General features: G+C 37.1%; 1 protein-coding gene across 1 annotated transcript in view; it reads right to left on the reverse strand.

The window, feature by feature from the left end:
- Window positions 1–19,980: 19,980 nt before the first annotated feature.
- The window catches only part of LOC101857539, a gene marked incomplete at its 5' end in the record, with an annotated part of 33,364 nt that continues 29,569 nt past the window's right edge, over window positions 19,981–23,775 (reverse strand). Inside the window, 3 exon segments of the mRNA XM_005112890.3 lie at window positions 19,981–22,107; window positions 23,081–23,161; window positions 23,520–23,671. Of these exon segments, the coding sequence (XP_005112947.2) occupies window positions 21,920–22,107; window positions 23,081–23,161; window positions 23,520–23,671 (421 nt within the window).

A 23,775-nucleotide genomic window follows, 5' to 3' on the forward strand; every position in this document is an offset into this window, starting at 1 on the left:
TGTGTGTGTATGTGTGTGCGTGCGTGCGCGCGTACGTGCGTGCGTGCGTGCGTGCGCGCGTGTATGTGTATTTGTATGTGTTATAAACCCACAGTTTATAAAAACAGTTGTATGACCCCCTACCATTACCTTTTTCCTAAACTTGCCACTACTCGAGTTTGTGGTGTAGCGATAAGAGTTCGATTCCGTTGTGGGGAGAATTTTAACCGAGTAACCACGTCTATAATTTTCTGTTTGGACATTGTACTCTTCTCAGCTTGGGCTGATCCTGACAGTTAGGATTGAAGCCCGCCTCCTAAATTATCTAAATTGTGTCGATAGAGGCGTATAACACTTGCATTTAAAGACAAAACAAAACATAAATAAAATTCTTCAATTGGGCGTTGCTAGGTTTACGTTACAGACCATAGCTTGCCACGGGCAAATAAAATTATGCTAATAAAAATATTTCGTAAGAGTATCGTAATTAGCTCCACATATCCACCGACCCACCTTAGGCCTATTTTGAAATGAAATTTAAACCCTCATTGAAACTGTTAACAATTTACTACAATTTTTGTATACATTAGTCATTAAATATCATATTGGTTTCACGAAATGTTTAACAAGGCCGTTCATTGATCGCTGATGTTTTAAATGATGTTGCATTAGATCACTCCGTTTTTTCGCTTTCGTTCCGAATAGATTATAAACAGAATGTGCTCTCTGATTTTATGGGTTACGGAAACTATTTATTTCAAAGAGGGAATCATTCATTAACTCGTTGAACCGTGCTATTGCGGGGCACTATAAAAAAGAAGCATATTAACTTTCTTATTATCCATCTACACTTGTTTTTTTTTTGTTTTATTTATTTGAAACTTGAATAAAAGTAAACAGGTTGCAACTTGAGTACAATAAAATAATAATATTGTTCAAAATGTGCCGCTAATTTTTCCTTTGGTCAATTGATGTATCCACTTCGTCCTCAAACAGTTAACGTAGCTGATGAAGATTGTGATATTGTTTTGATTATCACTTCTATTTAGATTCAAAGCTTGAGCGGACTAGCGGTCAGGCTCGGCTCTCAGCTCAACTTGAAAAACAAAGAAGAAATGAGACGAAAAATTACATACATAAATTTGCAAGCGTTTGAAATCTCACACCCTCTCTTTGCCCGTCCCCTTTACCCCCACCCCCTTTTCAAGCAACAATATACAGACAGATAAAAGTGGGAAAAAAACAGAAGTAATGATCAGCAGACCAACACAGAACTAGATAAAACATATGCCTATACACTTAAACCTGCTCGAACTGCCACATGTCCAAGACAATCGCCTGTACAGATAACCACTTTCCATTCTCTCTTTGCGTTTTTTAAAGTAATGCCGACACTGCTCAAGGCATCTTCTCGTCTAAGACAATCACTTATCAACTCGATAATGGGTGGCCGCCAGGACAGTTCGACTGTATTTCTTTTTAAAAACGAAAACAGTGAATACAATTTAAAGCAATCCAAATAGAAACAAGTTTTTTTTAAATTCCAAAAGAACAACATTAATAATAAATTATGTTACTACCATTACTTCTCAAAATACTCACCACAGGGCCAAATAAAACCGTCCTTAATGATTTGGTTGAAAACCTTATCCACAAACAACTCTCCGAAGACACCAATTTCCTTACTATTTCCTGATTATAGTGCAAGATATATAACTTCTCTCTCCGCAGTGTTAAAAAATGTACTATGTGAGTGATAAGCCCGCTCTGAAAGCCGATATTGTAGTTAACCCTTACAGGGCATAAACATATTCTCTGCTTTGTTGCATCGAGTTCATCTTGTTTTGAATATTATGTAAAGTTTTTTGTTTTTGTAAAGTGTTTTACGGCGCTCGCAACTGCATAAGGTCATATGAGCGCACGGGACACACCTAATATTTTCAGTTGGCAGGAAATTTGGAATTTTGCCCGGGTGGCGGCCGAAGCCTACTCTTATCGACTTTTGACCAACAAGGGATCTTTAACGTGCGCAACTTGCACACGGGCCCTCCGAGATTTTTCGCCCTTGTCCGAGAAGGCTAGGTGTAGATCTTTCCTACCAGAAAATCAGGGGTGTGGCAGAAAGACAGATGTAAAGTTTACCGATTCCAGTAACATTTCAAGCTAAAAGTCAAATACCCACCAAAAGAAAGAAGAGTTGATTTGGGGCGTCGGTAGTCTAGTGGTTAACATGTTAGACTCGTAATCGTGAGATAACGGATTCGGGGTTTCAAGGCTCAGGCCCGACGTATTGTGTCTTTTGGGAAGACATCTAACACGAATTTTCCTAACATCGCCCACGTGTGAATGGGTTCTCGGCCATGGACAGTGAAAGATCTTTTTAGTTTAATATGGGGTTTTACGGCGCTCGCAACTGCACAAGGTCATATGAGCGCGCGAAACACAAGTTAGTTCTATTCGCAACAGTTCACTGTACGGCTGGGCTCGGGTCAGTAGTTAGGTCTTAAAATGTTAAAATATTTAAAATTCAGTGTAAATATATTTTCAATCTAAAACAACTTTCCTAAACAACAACAAACATTTTAATAATTTAATTTCACTCTATAATTTCCCATAAAGGCCAATGGCCTTCATAAAATCTAAAATTATGTTGGGAACAACGACGGAGAAAATGTCTTGTAATTTTTTGCATTTAAAGTATTTCCTTAGGGTCTCTCTCTCTCTCTCTGAAGTCTAGACATTCGGTTAAAATGTGCCTAATGGTAAAATATCGACACAGAACGGCTTCTCATCTCCCTGAAGGAGGTATTTGTGTTGTGTGTTAGGGCCGTGTGTCCGATGTGTAATCGAGTAAAAATGATTTCGTCTCTTCTGGAGAGGCCCGAAGGATTTCGCGGTCCCAGTTTGGGTTTAATATTGTGGGTTTTGGTTTTTTTTGTTTGTTTTTTCCAGTGGCTCTGCCACAGACTAGGGGTGTACTTGTGAAAGATCTTGCCAGTCAGTTTGTCCCTGTCAAACGGCAGTTTGCACTGCAAAATTATGCTTCCTAGGAAGTTGAGATTGTTTCAGAACGTTATCAGGTTTACTGGTGTAATATTATAAATGTAAAGCGCGTAGAGTTTGCTGTTGAGCAGGCATTTGTGCAATACAAATTGCTATTCATCATCATCATCATCATCATCATCATCATCATCATCATCATCATCATCATCATCATCATCATCATCATCATCATCATCATTTTTATTATCATTATTATTATCATTATCATCATCATCATCATCATCATCATCATCATCATCATCATCATCATCATCATCATCATCATCATCATTTTTATTATTATTATTATCATCATCATCATCATCATCATCATCATCATCATCATCATCATCATCATCATCATCATCATCAGTTGTGAGGACAGAGCTGCAGTACAGGCAAGCAGTTATTCATGGCGAGTGGGGGAAAACATGACAAAACAATGATGTAGCATCTATTCAGTAGACCTGCCAGGGTCTAAGAGTTAATGTTTCCTTTGAAACTCCCAGCACTATCCGGTGACTTTTGAATGGAGGTAGTATTTCATTTTAACGAGAGTATGGAAATTGTTTGATTGCGAAACATTTTTATGTCTACTCCGTTCATGTCGTTCTTTTCCTTTGAACATCTGCTCTTCTCAGTGACAATTTTTAATGTCTTTTTTTTAATCCCTTGCCCATTTATATGAGATCGACACCATCTGATTAGTAGAAAAAGTGCGTATGATAGTATCCAATAGTGTATTAATAATAATAATAATAATAATAATAATAATAATAATAATAATAATAATAATAATAATAATAATAATAATAATAATAATAATAATAATTATTATAATAATAATAATATTAATAATAATAATAATAATAATAATAATAATAATTATAATAATGGATTGCATTTATGTAGCGCATATCCGCTTATGCAATGCTCTATGCGCTTAACATGAAACATTATAGAATTACAAATCAATTTTATAGGCACATAGTATTACATACGCGTGCACACACATACTCACGCACGCATGCACCCACACACACATACATACACACTTACACACATACGAAAATACGCACATACAAACTCACGACGATCTACAGTTAGGATGGATTCTGTCTAATCGAAGTATGATGAAAATAGAAATGCTTTTAGTTTTTTCTTTAAAATTTCTAGATTTTCTGCTTCTCTGATAGTTTTTGGAAGCCTATTCCAAACAAGAGGAGTAAAATATGAAAAAGAGCGTTGGCTTATGATTTGTAATTTACTTTAGGTTTTAAAAGGGTTGTTCTGTCACTTGATGATCTGAGCGTTCTAGGTGGTACATAGGGTGTTAAAAACTGTTTTAGGTAGACTGGTGATGGATCACATAAGCACTTGTAGCAAGATAAACAGTTGTTAAGATACGCTCTATCACCAGGAGCCAGGGTAGTTCTTTTAAGATAGGAGTCACATGATCATGCTTTAGTTTCTTAGTAATTATTTTGGCAGCAATATTTTGTACTCTTTGCAGTTGTTGTAACTGTTCATCAGGTTCACCAGCAAGTAAGGAATGGCAGTACTCAAGCCTTGACATTATAAGTGATGTTATTAAAGTTTTGGTGACATCAACAGATAGATATTTTCTAATGCTGCCTATTTTCTTCAGTTGAAGATATAGATTTTTTACAAAGATTGGATACATGGGATTTCATTGACATATCCTGATCTAGCACTACAACTAATTTTTAAATTTTAGTTTGGGCTGATATTTCATGGCCATCGATATTTATACTGATATTGTCGATTTCATTGCATGCGCTTCTACGAATAAATAATATTTCAGTCTTATCCTCATTTAATTTTTAATGTGTTCTTGAGGATCCATTTTCTAATACCATTGATACATCAGGCGATTCTATCTATGAGATTGTGTACTTTGTCAGTTGTAGTGAATCCATACAGTTGCGTATCGTCTGCATAAAGATGGTAGTTGAGGGCATTTGAAGAAATTATTGATGACAGACTGAGCGTGTACATTGTAAAGATGACAGGACCAAGGTCTGAACCCTGGGGAACTCAATACTTTAGAGGTAACATATCTGACACATCATTGCCAATTTTCACTGACGTAAATCTATTTTCTAGATATGATTTAAACCACATTAGAACTGTACCTGATAGTAAAAATGATTTTTCTAATCTCTCTGGTAAAATTTCGTGGTCGATGGTATCGAACGGCGCTGACAAATCAAGTAGAACCAAAGCACATATTTTTTTATTATCGATTTCATTTAAAACATCTGATGATACCTTTAAAACAGCGGTTTCCGTACTGTGATGGCTTTTAGAAGCAGATTGAAAAGGTTCTTCCATGTCATTGGCCTTTAAATATTGTTGAACTTGACGCAAAACTATTTTCTCCAGGATTTTTAAAATTAAAAGTTAAGACTGGAAACTGGCCTAAAATTCTCATGTCGTTTTAATCAAGGCCTTGTTTTTTTAAGTAAAGGTGTTACGATGGCTTGTTTGAAAAGATCTGGAACGATTCCTATGATGAGTGACAAATTAATAAAACGAGTAGTATATGGTGCGAGATCTTCAATGCACGTAACTAACAATGAAGTGGGTATTGGGTCTAAGTCGTATGGTTTAGCGGGGGAATCTTTGATATCCTTACTGACATCTTTCTCTGATGCCACTTAAAATTCAGTCAATGTTGATTTGTTTATAATTGCAATATTTTCATCAACAACTAATATTTGTATTTACTTCTAACATATCAGAGTCTAAATCAGTTCTTATTCTTTCAATTTTATCATTGAAAAAATACAGAAAATTACTACAAAGTTCTTTATCAGTTCCAGGTGGAAACCGTGTACAATTCTCCTTTCCCAATAATTGATCAGATAATTGAAAAAGTTCCTTGCATGAGTTTACATTTTGAAATTTGTTAAGATAGAATTGTTTTTTGTTGTTTTCAATCAGGGTGTTGACGTTGTTTTGTTCAGTTACCAAAATCTGTTTGTGGACGTGGAGGCCCGTCTTTCTGAGCTGTCTCTCCGCTTTCCTGAGTTGTTTTTTGGCCCATTTGATCTCGAGAGAAAACCATGGAGATTCTGCTCTTGGTGAGATCTTACGAGTGACTACGGTATTACATGCATACTTAGTATGACAAGTAACTGTTACAGATAGAGAATCAAGAATTATAGATGTCAGTCACTGATCTGAGAGCAATGATGATTTTAGAGATAATGGTTGTGATTGATGAGTGATGATGTGGGATTGCGTTTAAGTGATGTTAGCGTTAGTCCTATCTTCCTTTGCTCCAATGAGTCGCGATAGACGTGGGCAACCTCTATCCCGTTCCCTACTCGAACCATCTTTACGGTCACCGTGAAGTTCCGAAATGGTGGGCACAGTCTCTGTTACGGTGACATTGTTAGTGTTAGTCTATTCTATCGGGCCAAGACAAGTGTCGAGAGGAGTTAAGAAAGAAGACAGTATAGTGGCAGGTATGTTGGGGTATTCGTAAGCGGGTTGTTGGAAGCAAGTTGACAAACAGATTATGAACTTTAAAAAACGCAGCATTTACCCCGAATATTCTTTTCGCGTCCTATTTAACTTGCAGAGATTCTGACACAGGATCCTCGAAACCGAGTCGAGAGGACACGATTTACACATAATGCATGTATTGTATCCCCTCACCTCAGAGGGAGCGACCTCAAACTCCCAAAACAAGTTTCATTGTCGACTGAGCAATGGTATCCGGCATCCGGCGTCCCTGGAGTAGTGGCTAGTCCCTTTAACTTACACGCAACAATTAAAGATGTGAGTTAGATTTCCGCGTGGGGAGGTCCATCTGCTAGCTTCTTTGTTTTGTTGATGTGAGTCAATTTCTGTCCATCTGTACGCTATGTATTGTGTTGGTGGGGACGTCAAACATCAAAAATACTTTCATCCATTATGATCATGTAGGTTAGAAGAAGAAATATGAATCCATTTAATGACCATTTCCAAAAATACTAACACACAATTGTATAAAGGCATTCAGGTGATAGGCTACACAATCAGGATATTCGTGGGAAAAGAAAAGAAACAACAAATCAACAGATTATTCATACAGACAAACAAATTATACTTACTGGTAGCAACAGTGCTGCGCCGATTCCTTTTTAATCCCTTCTGTAACTTACCAAGCACAATTACATCCCTTCTTTTCTTCTCATTATCATTGATATGTTGTTGAATTATGGTACTCAGAGTGTTAATGTTTGGACTGACACATCTAGATCAAGGAATGGCCAAGCATACAGCAACAATAATATTTTTCGTCTGAATCTCGATCACAAAGCAGCCAAATACATGTGCATGGGACTCTTGGCCTAGCAGAGGCAAACTATGGCCCGCGGGCCAAATCCGACATGCTAGTGGAACCAGTAATTAATTATGGTGGTGACCCTCAGTGAGTTGATAATTAAAAACAAAATTGTCCTTGTTGAAAATTAAAATGAATATTTTCCATCCCAGATGGAAGAAATGGATCTAGATTTAATATTCATTGTATCTCATGAAATGCCCTTGCGTAACATAATAATGTGCTACATTGTCAGTTTTAGTCTCACTTTTGAGAGCCTAGTCTGCGTATCTCAGTTGATTTCCTCTACATTTCTCCTGCTTTGGCGCGCGATCTCGAGATATTTTGAATGGCCCTCCACTAGGGCACGCTTGCCCATTCTTGCTCCAGGCTACAGGATTGTCTTTATTAATTGTTTGTGTGGGCCCATTCTCACTTTCATGTCACAGTAGTGTATTTCATGATATAAAGTCCATTTTCGTGAGCATTCTGTGATTTACCTGTGCACTGTTGTACAGAGTACTACTTTGTGGTGGGTTCTTCCCGGCAGAGATACGCCTTTGGCAGGGGACTCAGACTCAAATTACCCGTGAGGTGGCTGGAGGAAGAGTCTTGCTTTAGTAAAAGTAAAAGTTTTACGGTACTTGCAACACAATAAGGTCATATAAGTGCCTAAGATTAGAGGTGTTACAAGAGGTGTGACAAACATAAAACAGAACGAGGAGACATAAGGACGACAGATATTTGATATAAAAGAAGAAGCAAACCAAACTTCAGCACCCGTTAATCACCCACGAGGTAGAGTCTGGGCCACCTCAATTAGCCTAGTCCGCACAAAAAATCAGTTTCAATTGTTGGGTAATTTTTTCTTTTGAAATACAATGCATGATCTAACATACTGAATATTTATTAATAACAGTTCAGAGCATCAATAATTCTTCAGAACAAAGGCTTTCAGACAAAAAAGGTGCGCATAAGAGTAACGTGCGGGCCCCATTAACACTAACTATTATAACTGTTGATGTCAGGTAGGGCCGCAAAAAAAAAAAAAAATCGTCCTGCGAGGGCCTCAACCTTTCCCCGTCTTCCGAGATTTCCCAACCGCTTCTGCTTCATCCACAGATGGATAAAAAGTAGAGGATATGACTTGGTAAAATTCATAGATACCGGCTTATTATTATTAGGTGCCGGTATGTCCGTGCTGTAATGTTGATGCTGAGGTTGATATAAGGGACATAACCATGTTTTTCTGAATACAATATTCCGATTTAAGGCGTTCACTCCCTTGGATTTCTGATAGGCCTATCCCCTGATTCGACGATATTTTTGTGTTCGGTGTGTTGGGTTGCATTTATTTTTATTTTTTTAAGACAAGGAAAAAAAGACATAGGAAACAGGACACAGGAAACAAAAGAAAAATTTTCTTCCTTATTTAATTAATTGTTCATTTTTTTCTTATTCAGCTGGTTTTAGCAGTTTATGTTGCTTAAATTCTTGTCTACGAATAGTTACATTAGCTTAGACAATTCATCATAAGTAGGCCTACAACGCGACTGAAACCCACGTATACTCATGACTATTATTGTGGTATTGGGGGGGGGGGTTACGTTGTGATAGTAATAATATGCGTTTTACACCCCTTTCAACAATAGTTTAGGAGTGAAGCTTCAGCCATGCCAACTAGGGCCAATCTGGGCTGAGAGGAATACGTGTATAAAATTCCAGCTGAAATACCGAGATACCGTACTCGATCAAACGTCTTCCCACTAATACGGGGAAATTCATCATTATACAATGGGATCGGCGGAACGGTACGTCCGGACACCCCGCAGGCCTATTAGGATTCGACCTCAGGTCTCCAGCTGCTTGCGACAGTAAAAAGCATTTAACTATTTAATTGCAACACCACAGACGCTGGGAGAGAGAGAGAGAGAGAGAGAGAGAGAGAGAGAGAGAGAGAGAGAGACGCTGGGAGAGAGAGAGAGAGAGAGAGAGAGAGAGAGAGAGAGAGAGAGAGAGAGGGGAGAGAAAGATAGACAGACAGACAGACAGCCAGAGAGAGAACACAGACAAACAGGCAGACAGACAGATAGACAGACGGTCAGACAGACAGACAGACAGACAGACGAGGAGAAGCGGAGAAGGGGGTGGGGAGAAAGAAAGGGAAAGAGAAATATCGACTAAAAAGGAGAAAAAGAAAGAAAGAAAGGGAGGGAGAGAGAGAGAGAGAGAGAGAGAGAGAGAGAGAGAGAGAGAGAGAGAGATAGAGAGAGAGAGTGAGAGAGAGAAAGAGAACGAGAGAGAGATTAGAGAGAGAGAGAGAGAGATCAGAGAGAGTGAGAGAGAGATCAGAGAGAGTGAAGATTATATATATATATATATATATATATATATATATATATCAGAGAGAGAGATAGAGAGAGAGATAGAGAGAGAGAGAGATCAGAGACAGAATATATTTATATATATGCATGCATATATATATATCTGACATATATATATATCTGAGACAGACAGACAGACAGACAGACAGACAGACAGACAGACAGACAGACAGACAGACAGACAGACAGACAGAATACGAAGGGCTGGGGGTTCCAGTCTGCAGATTACTGCCCACATTTAGTACACGCTGTGAAATGCTCAGATGAACTAAGTAAAGTTTCTCTTTGTTATACCACAATGTTCCAGATAAGGTCAAGTCGGACTGGCAAAGAGAAAATGTCAACGCTCAACTCACGTTCACACGTAGCATCTAAGGAATGCATCAAGGCCGCCCATTTCGAAAAAAAAAAATGAATAAAAGACGCACAATCAGAGCCGCGCACTTTTTAAATGTATCGATAGAATTATTGATTCCAAATACCATCCAAACTAGGTTACAGTCTCCTTGACAAAAATAATTCCGTTTTAGTTTATTTTGACATTACTAAAGGGTTTTTGTTTCTCTCATTGAGCACTAACTATGAGTGCTGTGAGTGTGCCAAAATGAGCATTACTCGGACAAATTGTGAGTTGCTACAAAACAACATCCCAGCAAAAAGACAGAGATACTTGATAAAAAATTTTTCCCTATATGGGAATTGAACTCGGGTCTCCTGCATGCAACAGCAAAGTGTCTAACCGCTACACCATAGATACCTGTAGTAGTAGGTTCGAATCCTTACTCAAACCCTCGTCCTCCTCAACTACATGGAAATGGATGGACAGAAACTAAAATATTTGTTTTAGTAAGTGTTTTACGGCACTTGCAACACAATAAGGTCATATAAATGCCGAAGATTAGAGGTGTTACAAGAGAGTAACTAACACAAAAAAGAAGGAGGGGAGAAAAAGACGATAGATGTTTGATAGGAGAGAAGAAGCAAACCACACCAGAGCACCCGCCAACCACCCACAAACTAAAATATGGACCTACGTACAGTACAGCGTCATGGCTTCACACTTAACATCCCTCCCTCCTTGTTACAAAACTAGCAACAACATACGTCTCACAAAATAAACAAAAATAAAACAACAACCAAAAAACCCACAAAAACCCACCTAAATCAACAAGGGAAATCTTAAATCATCCACTCTAAAAATAGTAATTAAAAGAACACAAAAGACCCAACACAAGGTGTATTGATATTTCAAAGAAAATCATTTCATTTATGCAGCATTGCATAACATCAGAAATATGCGATTTCCATTATAATAGATCTTCCTGAATCGATTCATTTCAGCTACATAGCTAGGACAAAGAAACAGTGGGAAACATGCTACTTTGATAATAGAGAAGCCTTTCCTCTTCCTCCATCACAGCTGTTGAAAGGCATGGCATTTGTCTTCTCTTGAAAGTGAGGACGTAGGTGAAGGGAAATGAGGCTTGAGATGCTAAATAACAGACATGCAGGATGAAATGGAATGTAAGAATCTGCAGCACAGCCGGATGTTTTCAACACATCCATGATAGACGAGAAGAGTACAAAGTATGGTAGCATTACTGATTTAAGAAGAGGCCAAAAAAATATATTACTCTCTGCCAAGTAACATGATATGGCACAGAAAAATGAAATGAAAATTATGACCAGTCCAGGTGGTCTTCCTAAGTACAAAACTCATCTTACATGGGAGTCTTAAATTGAAGAGGTGCATGATAAAACCCATTAAATGCCAAAACAGGGGAAAAAACAACCCCCCCCCCCCTTTCTCTCAATCAATTATAGTCCCTGGCTTACACCTGGCTCTGAGCTGCACCTTTGAATTATATTTCCTTTTTTCAAAATTCACCTAAAGCCATTTTCACACATCACAGCTTCATGACATCTATCTCCACTGATTTTGGGATTTTGGACAAAGCGTGTCGTGCAGCAGAACGCTTCTATCATAAAATAGAGTAGATGAAAAGAAATATTTTTTTCTCAGCCCTTCAGTTAGCAATAACAGCTGAATCATGACAGAAAATAGCAGAGAAAGACCTATCTGTCTGGTGCCCTAAATGGTAAAAAAGGATTCTCCGATTGTCTGCAACCGCAATGATGATCATGACTACGACGTGAAACAAACTTTTCCGACTGCAGTAAGTATCAAAAGCTGTAAAGAAACTAAAACCAACAAAGTAAAAACATTACGTAAGTGGTAAAAGTTAAACAAATTGAACTTGTCAAAGTGATGTGCAAATCTTTGTTCCTCTCAAATCGAACCTGCTCTAACGACCACCTGTCCAGAGACAGTCACATTTTCCAGCGATCACTTCCTACTTTCTCCTTGTGGTTTTTCTACATCATAATTACACGATCCTAAAGAACCACCTGTCTAAGAAAACTGCTTTTCTCCTTGACAATAGGTAGTCGTTTTGGACTAGTTTGACAGCATCAGTGTTATTACTGCTCAAGATGTTTTACTAGTTCAGGGGGGTTGAAAAAATGACTTAAGGCAGTCAGCAACATTTCGTCTTATTTTATTTTTTTTTTCAAAATAATTTTTAAAACCCCTCAACGTAATTTTATTCATAAAGGAAACTAGCTTCTCTAACAGTCTAACATGCTGCTGCAGACTGAGGCAAACCCTTGCTGTAGAAGATTCATACTGTAGTATCAGAAATAGGGGAAGACTTTAACCCTCTCTGTACGCCGTGTTTTACTATCAGTGGGAAACTCTGGGCCACCACTTTCCAAAGAGGAAATTTACTCGTTAATCCGTACGTCAAAATGTTTTTTTGAGAAATACTGAAAGTTTCAAAGAGATTTTCGCACTAGAAGTTTTCTAAAATGTGAAAAATACAACCCCGGGGGGTACAAAATGACCCCAGGGCGTACAGATAGGATTAAAACATATCTCTACCCTTGTCACCCAGTCTTCTTTTCAAAGAAGACAAAAAAAGTCTGAAAAGCAACAAAAGCCTTTCAAAAGAACATATCTGAGGCGGCGCGGTGGAATCAGGCTCTCGTCAATTTTTGGGCATGTAGAGTTATTGGTAACATCTTAAAGCTTGTTCACTTGTCTTTATTTGGATGAAAAAAATATCCATTTATCTTGAATACAAGTCGAGATATTTGCGAAAGAAGGAGGTGGGGGTCACCTGTTTTCAGACATAAAATTAGTCTGAAAATGGCCGCCAAAGATTTGTTATTTCCTTGGCTTAAGAAACCGTGGTAAATGAAAATTTACATTTTTTGTGCCTTTAATCAACGTTTTCCAGAAAAATCCACTCAGAAATGAGTTCTTTAATGGACATGAAAGGTGTTGCTAGAAAAATGCAAGTTTCTTCACTTTGATTATTTTGACGAGAGCCTGATTCCATCACGCTGCCTCACATATTATGAAGCTTGGGTTTGCTTCTCACAGATAAACAGCCTTCTCAATGACAGCTATCTTCAAGGTGGCTTATCAGCTCCAACACAGTCTTTACACAATAAACTTCAACCAGTAGGCTCATCATGGAGCAATGCGTTACCATTTTTATATTCATTTCATTTCACACTGTGTAGGAGATCTAAAAGGATTACAAAATGAGAGAAAAAAACCAGCAAGATATCAATATGCCAATATGCAACAAAAAAGAAGAATTATCTGTTTTAATAATACAAACAACTCCCAACTCCCTCCCTTTCTCCCCACACTCCTCCCAACCACTTCCACCACCAGGAAAAGTTATGCGCCCTACATTCAACCACATTCATAGACCAAACAGGGCCTGATTTGGCCACGGCACTGAAGAAAAACACTGGCAGCTAGCAGCTCTGACTTTGTCATCACAAGATATACCCTGAGTGAACTACATACAGAATGGCTAATGATACAGTGTGTATATATATGTGTGTAAAGATTTATATGGGTTTTTTTTACAGCTACAAAAGCATCCTGGTTAAACATGCATGCGTTAAAATGTGCAAATACCTGATTCCTTTGAACAAAAGACATGTACAATAAGCCATTATTAAACACAATACGCATTTCTGTGAGGTGAGGCACGCAAACATTTCTGTCCTGAAGTGCTTTCCAAAGTTTGCAGGAAACCAGCTTAGGCCATTTTACATCCCAAAATATATCACTTACAACCATAGAATTTTAACAGTATTGCAGTATCTTTCCAGGTTAGCTGTCTCTTCTTTATCTGGTATGTTTATGTAGTTATAAACTCTTAAGCTTCGATTCCCCAGAGCCTATAGGACTTCTGACCGAGAGCCGGTATTTGCACACCACCTCGTGTGTTTGGTGTCTTGATGGATAATGATGGTGAGAGCCAGGGTTAACACCACATGAGAGCTCTGGGCTATGTGCAACCCTTGATTGCTTTTGTTTTAAATCAACAACTCATGAAAAACTGACACGTAATCACAGTCAAGAAAAATGAAAGTTAAAAACCTTCAGTCATTAGGCTCGTCACATGCCTTTTTAAATCCACAGCACAGCAACAAAATTGATAAACAATTCCATGTTATTCAGATTTCTCTAATTTTAAACAATAGACCTGATTCCCCAGTTGAAGTTACTAGTAATGAAAAAGCCGACTTCATTTTCTTGTTATGGCTAAAGGAAAACAGCTTGACGCTACAAATAAAATGTGTCACAACACGGTGGTATCTGGTATCGGGCACTCATCAATTGTTGGGAATATTATGGAGTTACTGGTTTTATCTTAAAGCCTGTTCATCTGCCTTGCCTTTGATGAAAAACTAACACTCATCTTTCTTGAATAGAAGTCAATATATTTGAGACTGCAGGAGGTGGGGTCACCTGTTGTCAGAAGTAAGAATTCAATTAGCGAGAAGGGCTGTTGATTTGGTGTCCTTTTGAAACTACAATTAATTTACATTATTTTATCCCTTAGATCAACGTTTTTTTAACAAAGAAATGGGGGTTTTTGAACGGATATAAAAGGTGTTGAGCCTGCCGCCGCCCCACCACCCCCAACAACAAAAAAATTTAATAAAAGAAATCAAAATAACATGAAATAAAATAGAAAATTAAAATGAAATAAAAAGGAAAAAAAAATACAATGAAATTTGAAATAAAATAAAACAAAATAGAATGAAATTTATTTAAATTTCCAACAAAATTGCCCAACGAGCAGAAAAAAGTCAAGTTTTTTCGATTTTATTATTTTTGACCAGCACCTGATTTCACCTCTATTCCACACAAGTAGTAACAAAAGGTGACTATTTGTATCTTTACTAAAACATACATTCATATTGTTGGACTTGGCTATAAATAGAATATAAATCCACTTTTCTCTGGGTCCCAGTTTGTCTTTGCTTCTACAGCTTGCCATCTTTTACCAAAGTCATAATCTCAATCACAACAAGTTCTGGCTAATCTCACTGTACGTAGACATACAATATAACATGTTAATAAAAATGTATATGGTTAATCTCAATAAAATTTATAAAACAAACGGTGCCCTAATGTGATCATTTAGGAACTGAATTATTTATGGATTTCCTGAAGTACTTTACGAGGAACAATAGTATTAGGAACATATCTTTACGAACAACATGTATGATAATCTCGATAAAAGTGTGCACTGTATATAAACAGTAGTATATACATTTGTACAGAATTTCATGGCACTGATATTTGTTGCAAAAGTACTAGAGAAAAATACAGGTGTAGAGCAGTACAACATAAACAAATATGACAGACCAACAGCAGTCATAAAAGATGTCTAGGCTTCTATTACGTGAGACTTAAATCGAAATCGTTCAAACTTCAAACCATTTGGAACCTATTACAAGAGAATGATACATTGACATCATTAAGAATTAGAAAGGCAAACTACTCAAGTTTTCAGCTATGAAATAAATCTCAGAAGTTTGATCAGCATATCAGGGTCTAACTCGAAGACATTCTCATGATGAGAGATAAAACTCAAGAAGGCACAGTCTGTCCACTGTCAAAGACAAAGCCTTGCCCTGTCTAGGCTGACAGTCGAACAGAATCGACAAAATCACAATTTTACACGGGGCAGCCACTTGTTTGACTTGTCAAATCTGCATGATCGGATCAAAGTCGGGATCAGAGCGGACAGTTCACACCAGGGGTAATCAAACCACAGCCAACAGACCAAATCTATGGTTACCAAAATAACTGAGTCCTTTATTCATCAACTGTGCAAATCAAACGAGTTTTCATAGACTTCTTAACTTCTAGCAAATGCATCACATTCATGCTGCTTTGTTTATTAGATTCATAATATCAAATAATTTTCTTGTCTTATTATAATATTACTTAATTTATTGACTTTTTTTGGTATATAGACCTACATAATCTGTTTGCTGTCTTTATTTTTTGAGTATTTTGTCCATTAATAAATGAAATATCTATAATACTACCACTGCTATTAATCTTTACGTTTTCAGAGTACTGTATAGATCAAAAATACTAATCCAGGCCACACTTGGCATTCTTTCACTTAACCAGCCCTCTTTGAATAGAGTTTGGTGACCCCTGGTTTTTACACTAATACAAATCAATCTGGCAGGAATGGATTGTGATCTTGTGATCTTCTGTGGGCTTCAACAACGTTCATGGACTCCCACAGTAACAACAAATGTTCCAAATAATTCTCCCCGCCCCCCTACCCCACCCCCTTAAGGAGAAAAAGAAGGTATTCATTCGTCAGAATCAAATTAATTTTTGTCCCCGGCTTTGGTCAGAGAAAAAGAATAATGAGTCGCATTTAGACATAATTTATGTTGAAGCTAAAGTATACAACCCCAAGCTTTTCTTCGAGTAAAAAATTTATTAAACAAAAAATCTGTAGAAATTGAAACGGTATCCCGGAAAAAGGCATCAATTCAGAAATATACATCCAGAAAGGTCATCACCTTCACACACTGCTACGACAGAATCAGACAAGTGGCAACCCCACTTCAAGGCGAACATTACGGGAGGTCAAATAGAACATCTTACTTTGCTGTACAAGACATGCCTCACCTAAAGAGGAACAGGGACAGATGAAAAATGGGTAAATGATTACGCAAGTATTGTCGCAAACGAGAGACCTTAACTTTTTTCTGCCAAATTCTATAGCATTATGCAAACAGTTTTATATCACAAAAAAAGAGAAAGTACAATCACTTCCAGCACAGATAAAGCAAATTACATATCTCACTTTATTATGCGAACGTTTTAGCTTTTTTTGTAGAAACTCTTCACAATAACAAAGGAATAACTTCGAGATCAACTGTGAAGACTTGTCCTTTAGTGGCACACAATGCCAAAGAAAACCTAAAATATTATATCACTGGACGTTTCCATTACAAAATTACCAAAGTGACGAATTAATCAGGCTTATTTCAAGCTCATAGTATACCATCCAAAATGGTCATTTTCTTTCACAAGCCTACCAGTTAAAAGAGTTCCTGATGATTTGAGGGTTTAGGGAGAGGACCCATTATAAAAATACAAACCTTTCCGGCTAAAAACCTCAAAAAAGAGCCTAAAGATGGACGACCCATCTGATCTCCCAAAGCAATGAGTTAAATAAAAAAATAATGTCTTCAGTTTTACAAATTTAGTCACCACTTCACATGAATTCTGTAAGTAGTGAGCTCACAGACCGGAAACAAAACCAGGACACATCTTGTGCCATCTTTCCCAAGGATTATCACAACAAATAATATTCTCTTTATTAATAACAGTTAGCAACAAATTAGCATCAACTCCAGATTTCACAGATAAAAGGTTCTCTCCCACCGTGAAATGACCTTTGTACAAGCAACAATTTTCAAAAATGGACATTCAGAAAAAGTAAAAGAATTGTGACCTTTCCTTTAGCACTTAGTGAGAGCTTTCGTTCGGACAATATCACACACAATAACCACATGAAACAGAATGATCTATGTTAAAACCTACAACAGCTTGATTAAAGGCTGAGGAGAGCGGAAAAAGACAAATTAAAATGTCAACTACCTTTCGATGCCAACATGAGATTAAAAACGGTTAAGCTTCTAGTTCATTGAGGACATTAGTTCAATCATAATCTCCCAGAAGATCACAACATTGTAAGAGAAAGTTGATACCTGGAATGAAAAACATCAACCCAGGAGAACCCCTTTCATTACAGAAAATACTTGCTTTTGGATAATGTCTGTACGTTGAAAGCAGGTATGCCTGCTGCTAAATACTGATCTTTTCACAAAATAAAAGGTATCATATTTCATTCTAGTTACAAAACAACCACAGATGTAGCAGAGGGACGCTATTTCTTCTAAAACCTCACACAACGCATCTAAACTTCATGAAGTGATCACATTCGGTTCCCAATTTAACCTTTTAAGGTAAATCAGGAACCTCCTGTATCAATGATAAAAATCACAGTTTGCCTATTATTATTGTAACTTCATAATTCCTTGCAAGACAGTGAGCTAAAATAATTCCTGAGCTGAGAAAAGTTTGACGGCCTATCTGAGCTTCAATCCAATTCACTCTCCCTCCCGTGTGAAGATAAGTAAGAAGACAAATAATCAAATATTATATATCGTAACAAGAGCTATTGTGAAAAAGTCATGTAATGCAAAGACATAGAGAATGAAACAAGTCAACTACTCAAGTGTGTCTGTATATGCATGCGGAAAGCACGCATAATTCCTCCAATTCATATAAATATGTATGGGCCCTACGAATCAGGAGACCTCTGAAAAATATAGATTGTTTAACAGAAAATACACATCATATAATAAACAGGAAAACCTCCACATTTTTAATGTACACAATTCAAAAGAAAAAGAAAGAACTTCAATCTTGACTTTATGCCAAAAATGGTTATATCAGGGAGGATATATGATTGACATATCATATAAGTCAAGCCAAACTGCCCAGATTCACAAAATTTTTTGCAGCATTTATGTATATGCAGCTCCTGGTTATCTTTCTACGGTGTGAATTACAGACTTAAAAGTGGAATTATTACACTTATGGCAACATAACAATTACTCCACTCAGAGAAACAAAAGTTATGAAAGCAATTAATGAAGCACCTACTAAATGGACTGGGCTTCTCCATTCACACACACACACACACACACAAACACACACACACACACACACTTACACACACACACACACACACACACACACACACACACACACACACACACACACACAGACACACACACACACACACACACACACACACACACACACATATATATATAATATATATACTTATATTTGATAAATCTATGAGAGAATATACGCATGTATCTATATACAATTACAAATAATGTCTTCTGTACATATTTCGTACCCGCATAACAATGAAAACACCATTGAATAATCGCATTACTTAGTCTCTAGATACAGAAACCTAAACACAGGACACAATTATAATATGTAGGCACCACTTCTAGTGAACATCAACAGCTTTCACTTCGCTAATAGCTCAGCAAGTATATAAGGCTTTAAATTGAACAGGTTATCAAAGTGTGTTTACGATTAAAACTAAACTATAGAGTGCCTTGGTTTATATGATAGCCCTGAAGGTACTCATCTTGTTATGCTACTGTAATTCCTAATGGGACAGATATAGCTGACATCCTTTTATGAACCTGAAGAAGAGAACTAATCTCAGAGGCTTTTCTTCTCCAACTGTAGGAACATTGATTAATACAATCTCACCAATTCCCTTTTTCCTCAAATGTCAACGAATCATAGAGATATCAAGTGGGCAACCGATCCCTCCCCAAAGCCTCAAAAAATATAGCAGACATCCTCCCTATCCTACCATTAAAAATGTATCAACAAAACCCCAGCATAATCAGAAAAAAGAGCTTAAGAAGAAAAAATAGGCCCCCAAATGAATGAAAGATGCGACAACAGATAATAAAGGAAAAAAATCAGAAGTGCATGTTTTGTAGCTGAGACACAGAAAAGCAAGAGTAAAATGTCAAATCACCAACATTTACTCACTGTCCAAAAAGTCACAGCCATGGATTCTATGGCTCATAATGATTCGACTATATAATATAATTATATAACATATGACACAATTGTTTTAAGCACCACATAGTAATTGGCATAAAAAGGACATGGCACATTTAGATTTTAGAGTATTAGAGCTTTAAAAAAGGGATTACCTTTTGTGCTGTAAAAATTGCATATGGTTAATCCAGCTTCAATTTAAAAAAGATATGATCTTATTTTTTTTTCTTTTCATGAGTCAATTGATGTGTGATAAATCTCAGTGACTTTATGTCCCACTTGTAACTAATATCTATAAGATGTCTCTATAATAGCAACTTATTGGGGTTCTACCAACAGCAAAAATGATGTCATCTCGTGTAGAAGAGTCATACTTTTGAGATGTCTTAACTGCCCTATCAGTACAAGGTTATAAACATTCTAGTCTTATCAAATTTTGACAGTGTCAAGTACAAAGTGGCCAATTAAAGAACAGACTTTTCTTTTAGTAGGAAATAAATTTAACTGATTTTATCTACTTTTATCACTGAATTCAATGTGGAATTTTTGGGTCCGTTTAGATGATTCCTTTAATTTCCTTACTAGATATCTATCAACATATGATACAGAACCTTACTGTTGATGGCAAGACACCCCAAAATGTTTTACTCTTTTCGAAGCTCAGACTCAACCTGTTTGCGTTCTCTTTTCATGCACCATGGCCAGTATTCTTCTCAGTAATTCAAAAACATTACACAACTTTTCTTGTCAGTTCTCTATCCCTGCCCCTGATTGAACAAAGTGAAGCAGTAACATGGATAGAGGTCTGCAAAAGCAATATACAGAAGCATAATTCATATTTATAGGCTTGAAAACAGAACAGTTAGGAAGGAAACAACCCAAAATTCCTCTTGGAAATACACACTGATCATAATTCAAAATACAACCTAAAATACCTTTCATTACTATTTGGAACTACACACTGATCATAATAAGAAAACCATCTACACACTACACAGACACAAAACAAAATATATGTTGGCTATGCAAGCATGAAGGCCAACTGTATGAAGTATAATACAGGGGCACAGTGAGTCAGATTGCTTGAAGAACCACAAGGCCTTTAACACTGACAAAGAAGTATGTATGGCATGTAAATACAATCAGCTGTAAAACAGGGAAGAAAAAATCCAAACTCAAATAAAATGAGGGGGGGAGGGGGAGAAAAGTAATATGGCACGTAAGTAGTAAATAAAAGCTTTTAAAAGAATGGCACTGGGTTAACAAACTCAACCGGTATCTTCAGCCTTTAAGTCGCTCGCTTGAAGCAGCATCAGGCAGTCTCACAGATCTCAGTTCTGCCGTTTAGAAAATCCTTTGCATAATCACTTTTTTACTGTAAAAGTATCTGACAATGAGGTTACGTCAAACAGATTAGATGCTCTTTTTAAAAAATAAACATCAATATAAACAAAGTTCAAAGTCGTGCATTGTGCAATGTTTGGCGCATTAAGAAGGAAGGCTTTGCTTATGGCACACAGCGAGGTCTGTAAAAATCATATATGGAACGTATTTCGTAGAACCACCTTGAGGTCAATGGATGCAAGTTTCTGACGAACACGTTGAGGTCACTGTTGAAGATTTGGTAGCTATATACGAATTATAACTGTTTTCTCTTTTTTTTTTGTCAGAAAAAAAGAACAGTCTCAGCTAAAGCACGACCATTTTTATTCCTGAGTCGTCAAAATAGTAAAAAGGCAGACAAGATCTTGAAGGAAATGCACAGGGTCCTCCGTTATTTCCATCATCCTGAGTTTCCTGTTTCTATGTATTACTGCTATAAGCACAGTTAAGTCTCGTGAGTGCTTCACCACAATGGCACAGACAGCAGATTTGCAAATAGTCAAAAGTCAACAACAAGTCAATCTTACACACAGACCGTAACTGATCGTGTGTCTTATTTATCCCAAAATAAACTTTGTCCTCGACAAGTCATGAGACTACACAGATCTCTGCCAGGAATAAAACAACTACCCGGCTTGTAATCATCCTCAGAGAAATATCGGAAATGGATACTGTGCTACAAGGAACGTCTCAGAGGTCAATTATTCCAGAAATATATCTGAAATAGAAACTGCTCTATAAGCAACGTCTTCGAGGTCAATTGTTTGGCTTTCAGCTGACGTTCAGCGTATTCTCAGCTCCAACTGCCTCTCGTTGTCTGGGCATGGACATTTTATTGTTGACCATGTCAGACGGCAGTGACATCTTTTTCATCAGATTGTTGTACCACAGGGTCATCAGACGAACTTGAGGCATTAGGGACAACAGTTTCCTCAATCTGTGGGGATTCTCCGACTTGGCTGGTGGGGAAATATAAAGAAGGCAAATAAGTTAAATATTACTAGAAAGATTTGTCCAAATAGTACTACAACGACTTTAATCAACATTCTGTGTGACATGTTATGTTTAAATCTATAAAGCAGAATTTGATTACCTCAAATTTAAGCTTATCTTTAAAAAAAAAAAAAAGAAGAAAAACTCAACAAGACTTCCCCATTCTTTCCCTGTGCATGTAATGTATAAACACTATCATAAATACAAAGCAACTAAAAGAAATACAAAAAAACAAAAACAAAAAACAATGAACAACAACATAAGACAATTAGCATAGATATGTAAAGAAAAACTATCATTAATAAACAGTAACTAGCATAAATAGATAGAGGAAGACTAGCATTAATCTGTAGTAACTGACATAATATAATATATTCTAGAGACTTTCATAAATATATATTATAGAAACTGTGAAGAAATAAAGAAACTATATGAATGCATCTTTAAACACAATACATTTTGCGAGTTACAAAGCTTAGCATGAATTGTGAACACTTTTAACAATAGGTGACATTATAAAACTAGAAAAGAAAGGTGAATTCTTTCAGGTAAGTGTTACTGTGAAATTCAGAATACAATATTAACATTTTAAAATTGAAAAAAGAAACCAACAACCAAAACTGATCTTACGACCACTTAATTAAATTGTCTAAGACAACCAGCTGAAAAAATGACCTCTCTTCCCAATTTCCCCTGGAGGTCTAAGGTTCTTTCTATATTACAATGACACTATACATGAGGACCACGTACTTTCTAAGATGACTGCTATCTCTTCGACAATTCGCTGTCGCCTTGGACAAGTTCCTCTTTTCAAATATATCACAATACATCTTTAAAAAGTGTTTTTCATATCCCACTTGAAAGCAGCAAGAAAACTATGCTGGTAACATCAAACCCGACATCCCTCGAGAAGCTTCAGCTGTTCCCCAGCACACTTACCTGCTATGTGGGCCCCTAGTGCGTCAACAAGAGCATCTCTCACCACACACACAATGTCAGGCTTGATCAGGCCAGGACAGTCTGTGGAAACACATGCAAACAGTAATTATACATGTTTGTTCGTCATTATCTGACTATGACCCGCCCAATGCATCTGGAATAGGAAAATATTTCTTTAAAAGAAATAGATGAAATAAAGACGGAAAGATGTGCATACCATATACAATATGCGTATATGCAGAAAAATGCAAGTTTCTTCACTTTGATTATTTTGACGAGAGCCTGATTCCACCATGCTGCCTCACATATGCCCAAAAATAAAAAAGTGTCAGATTCCACCGCGAAGTGACACATAGTATAATGTATACCGTAGACCAATGTAGTAAACACGAACCTCAACAAACAATGATCAGGTCGTGAATACATAACAGCAACTCACCAATGCTGGTCATACTGATAGCACACAACATGGCTGCCTCTGTCCTGTCCACTGTGATGTCATGGATGCGGTCGCCTAGCGACAGGAGATGAACCTTGTAGGAGAACAGGGGGTTCTGCATCGGCATGGTCCAGTTCCAGATGTACTTGAACCTGGGACATTTAGGACACAAAGGTTGTCAACGGTGGTAAAGAGAATCAATTCTGATTTCTTCCTTTTCTTTTTTTTTTGAGGAGGAGGAGGAGGAGGAGGAGGA

Source organism: Aplysia californica, unplaced genomic scaffold, assembly GCF_000002075.1.
Source record: "Aplysia californica isolate F4 #8 unplaced genomic scaffold, AplCal3.0 scaffold01471, whole genome shotgun sequence".
Taxonomy (NCBI): Eukaryota; Metazoa; Mollusca; class Gastropoda; order Aplysiida; family Aplysiidae; genus Aplysia; species Aplysia californica.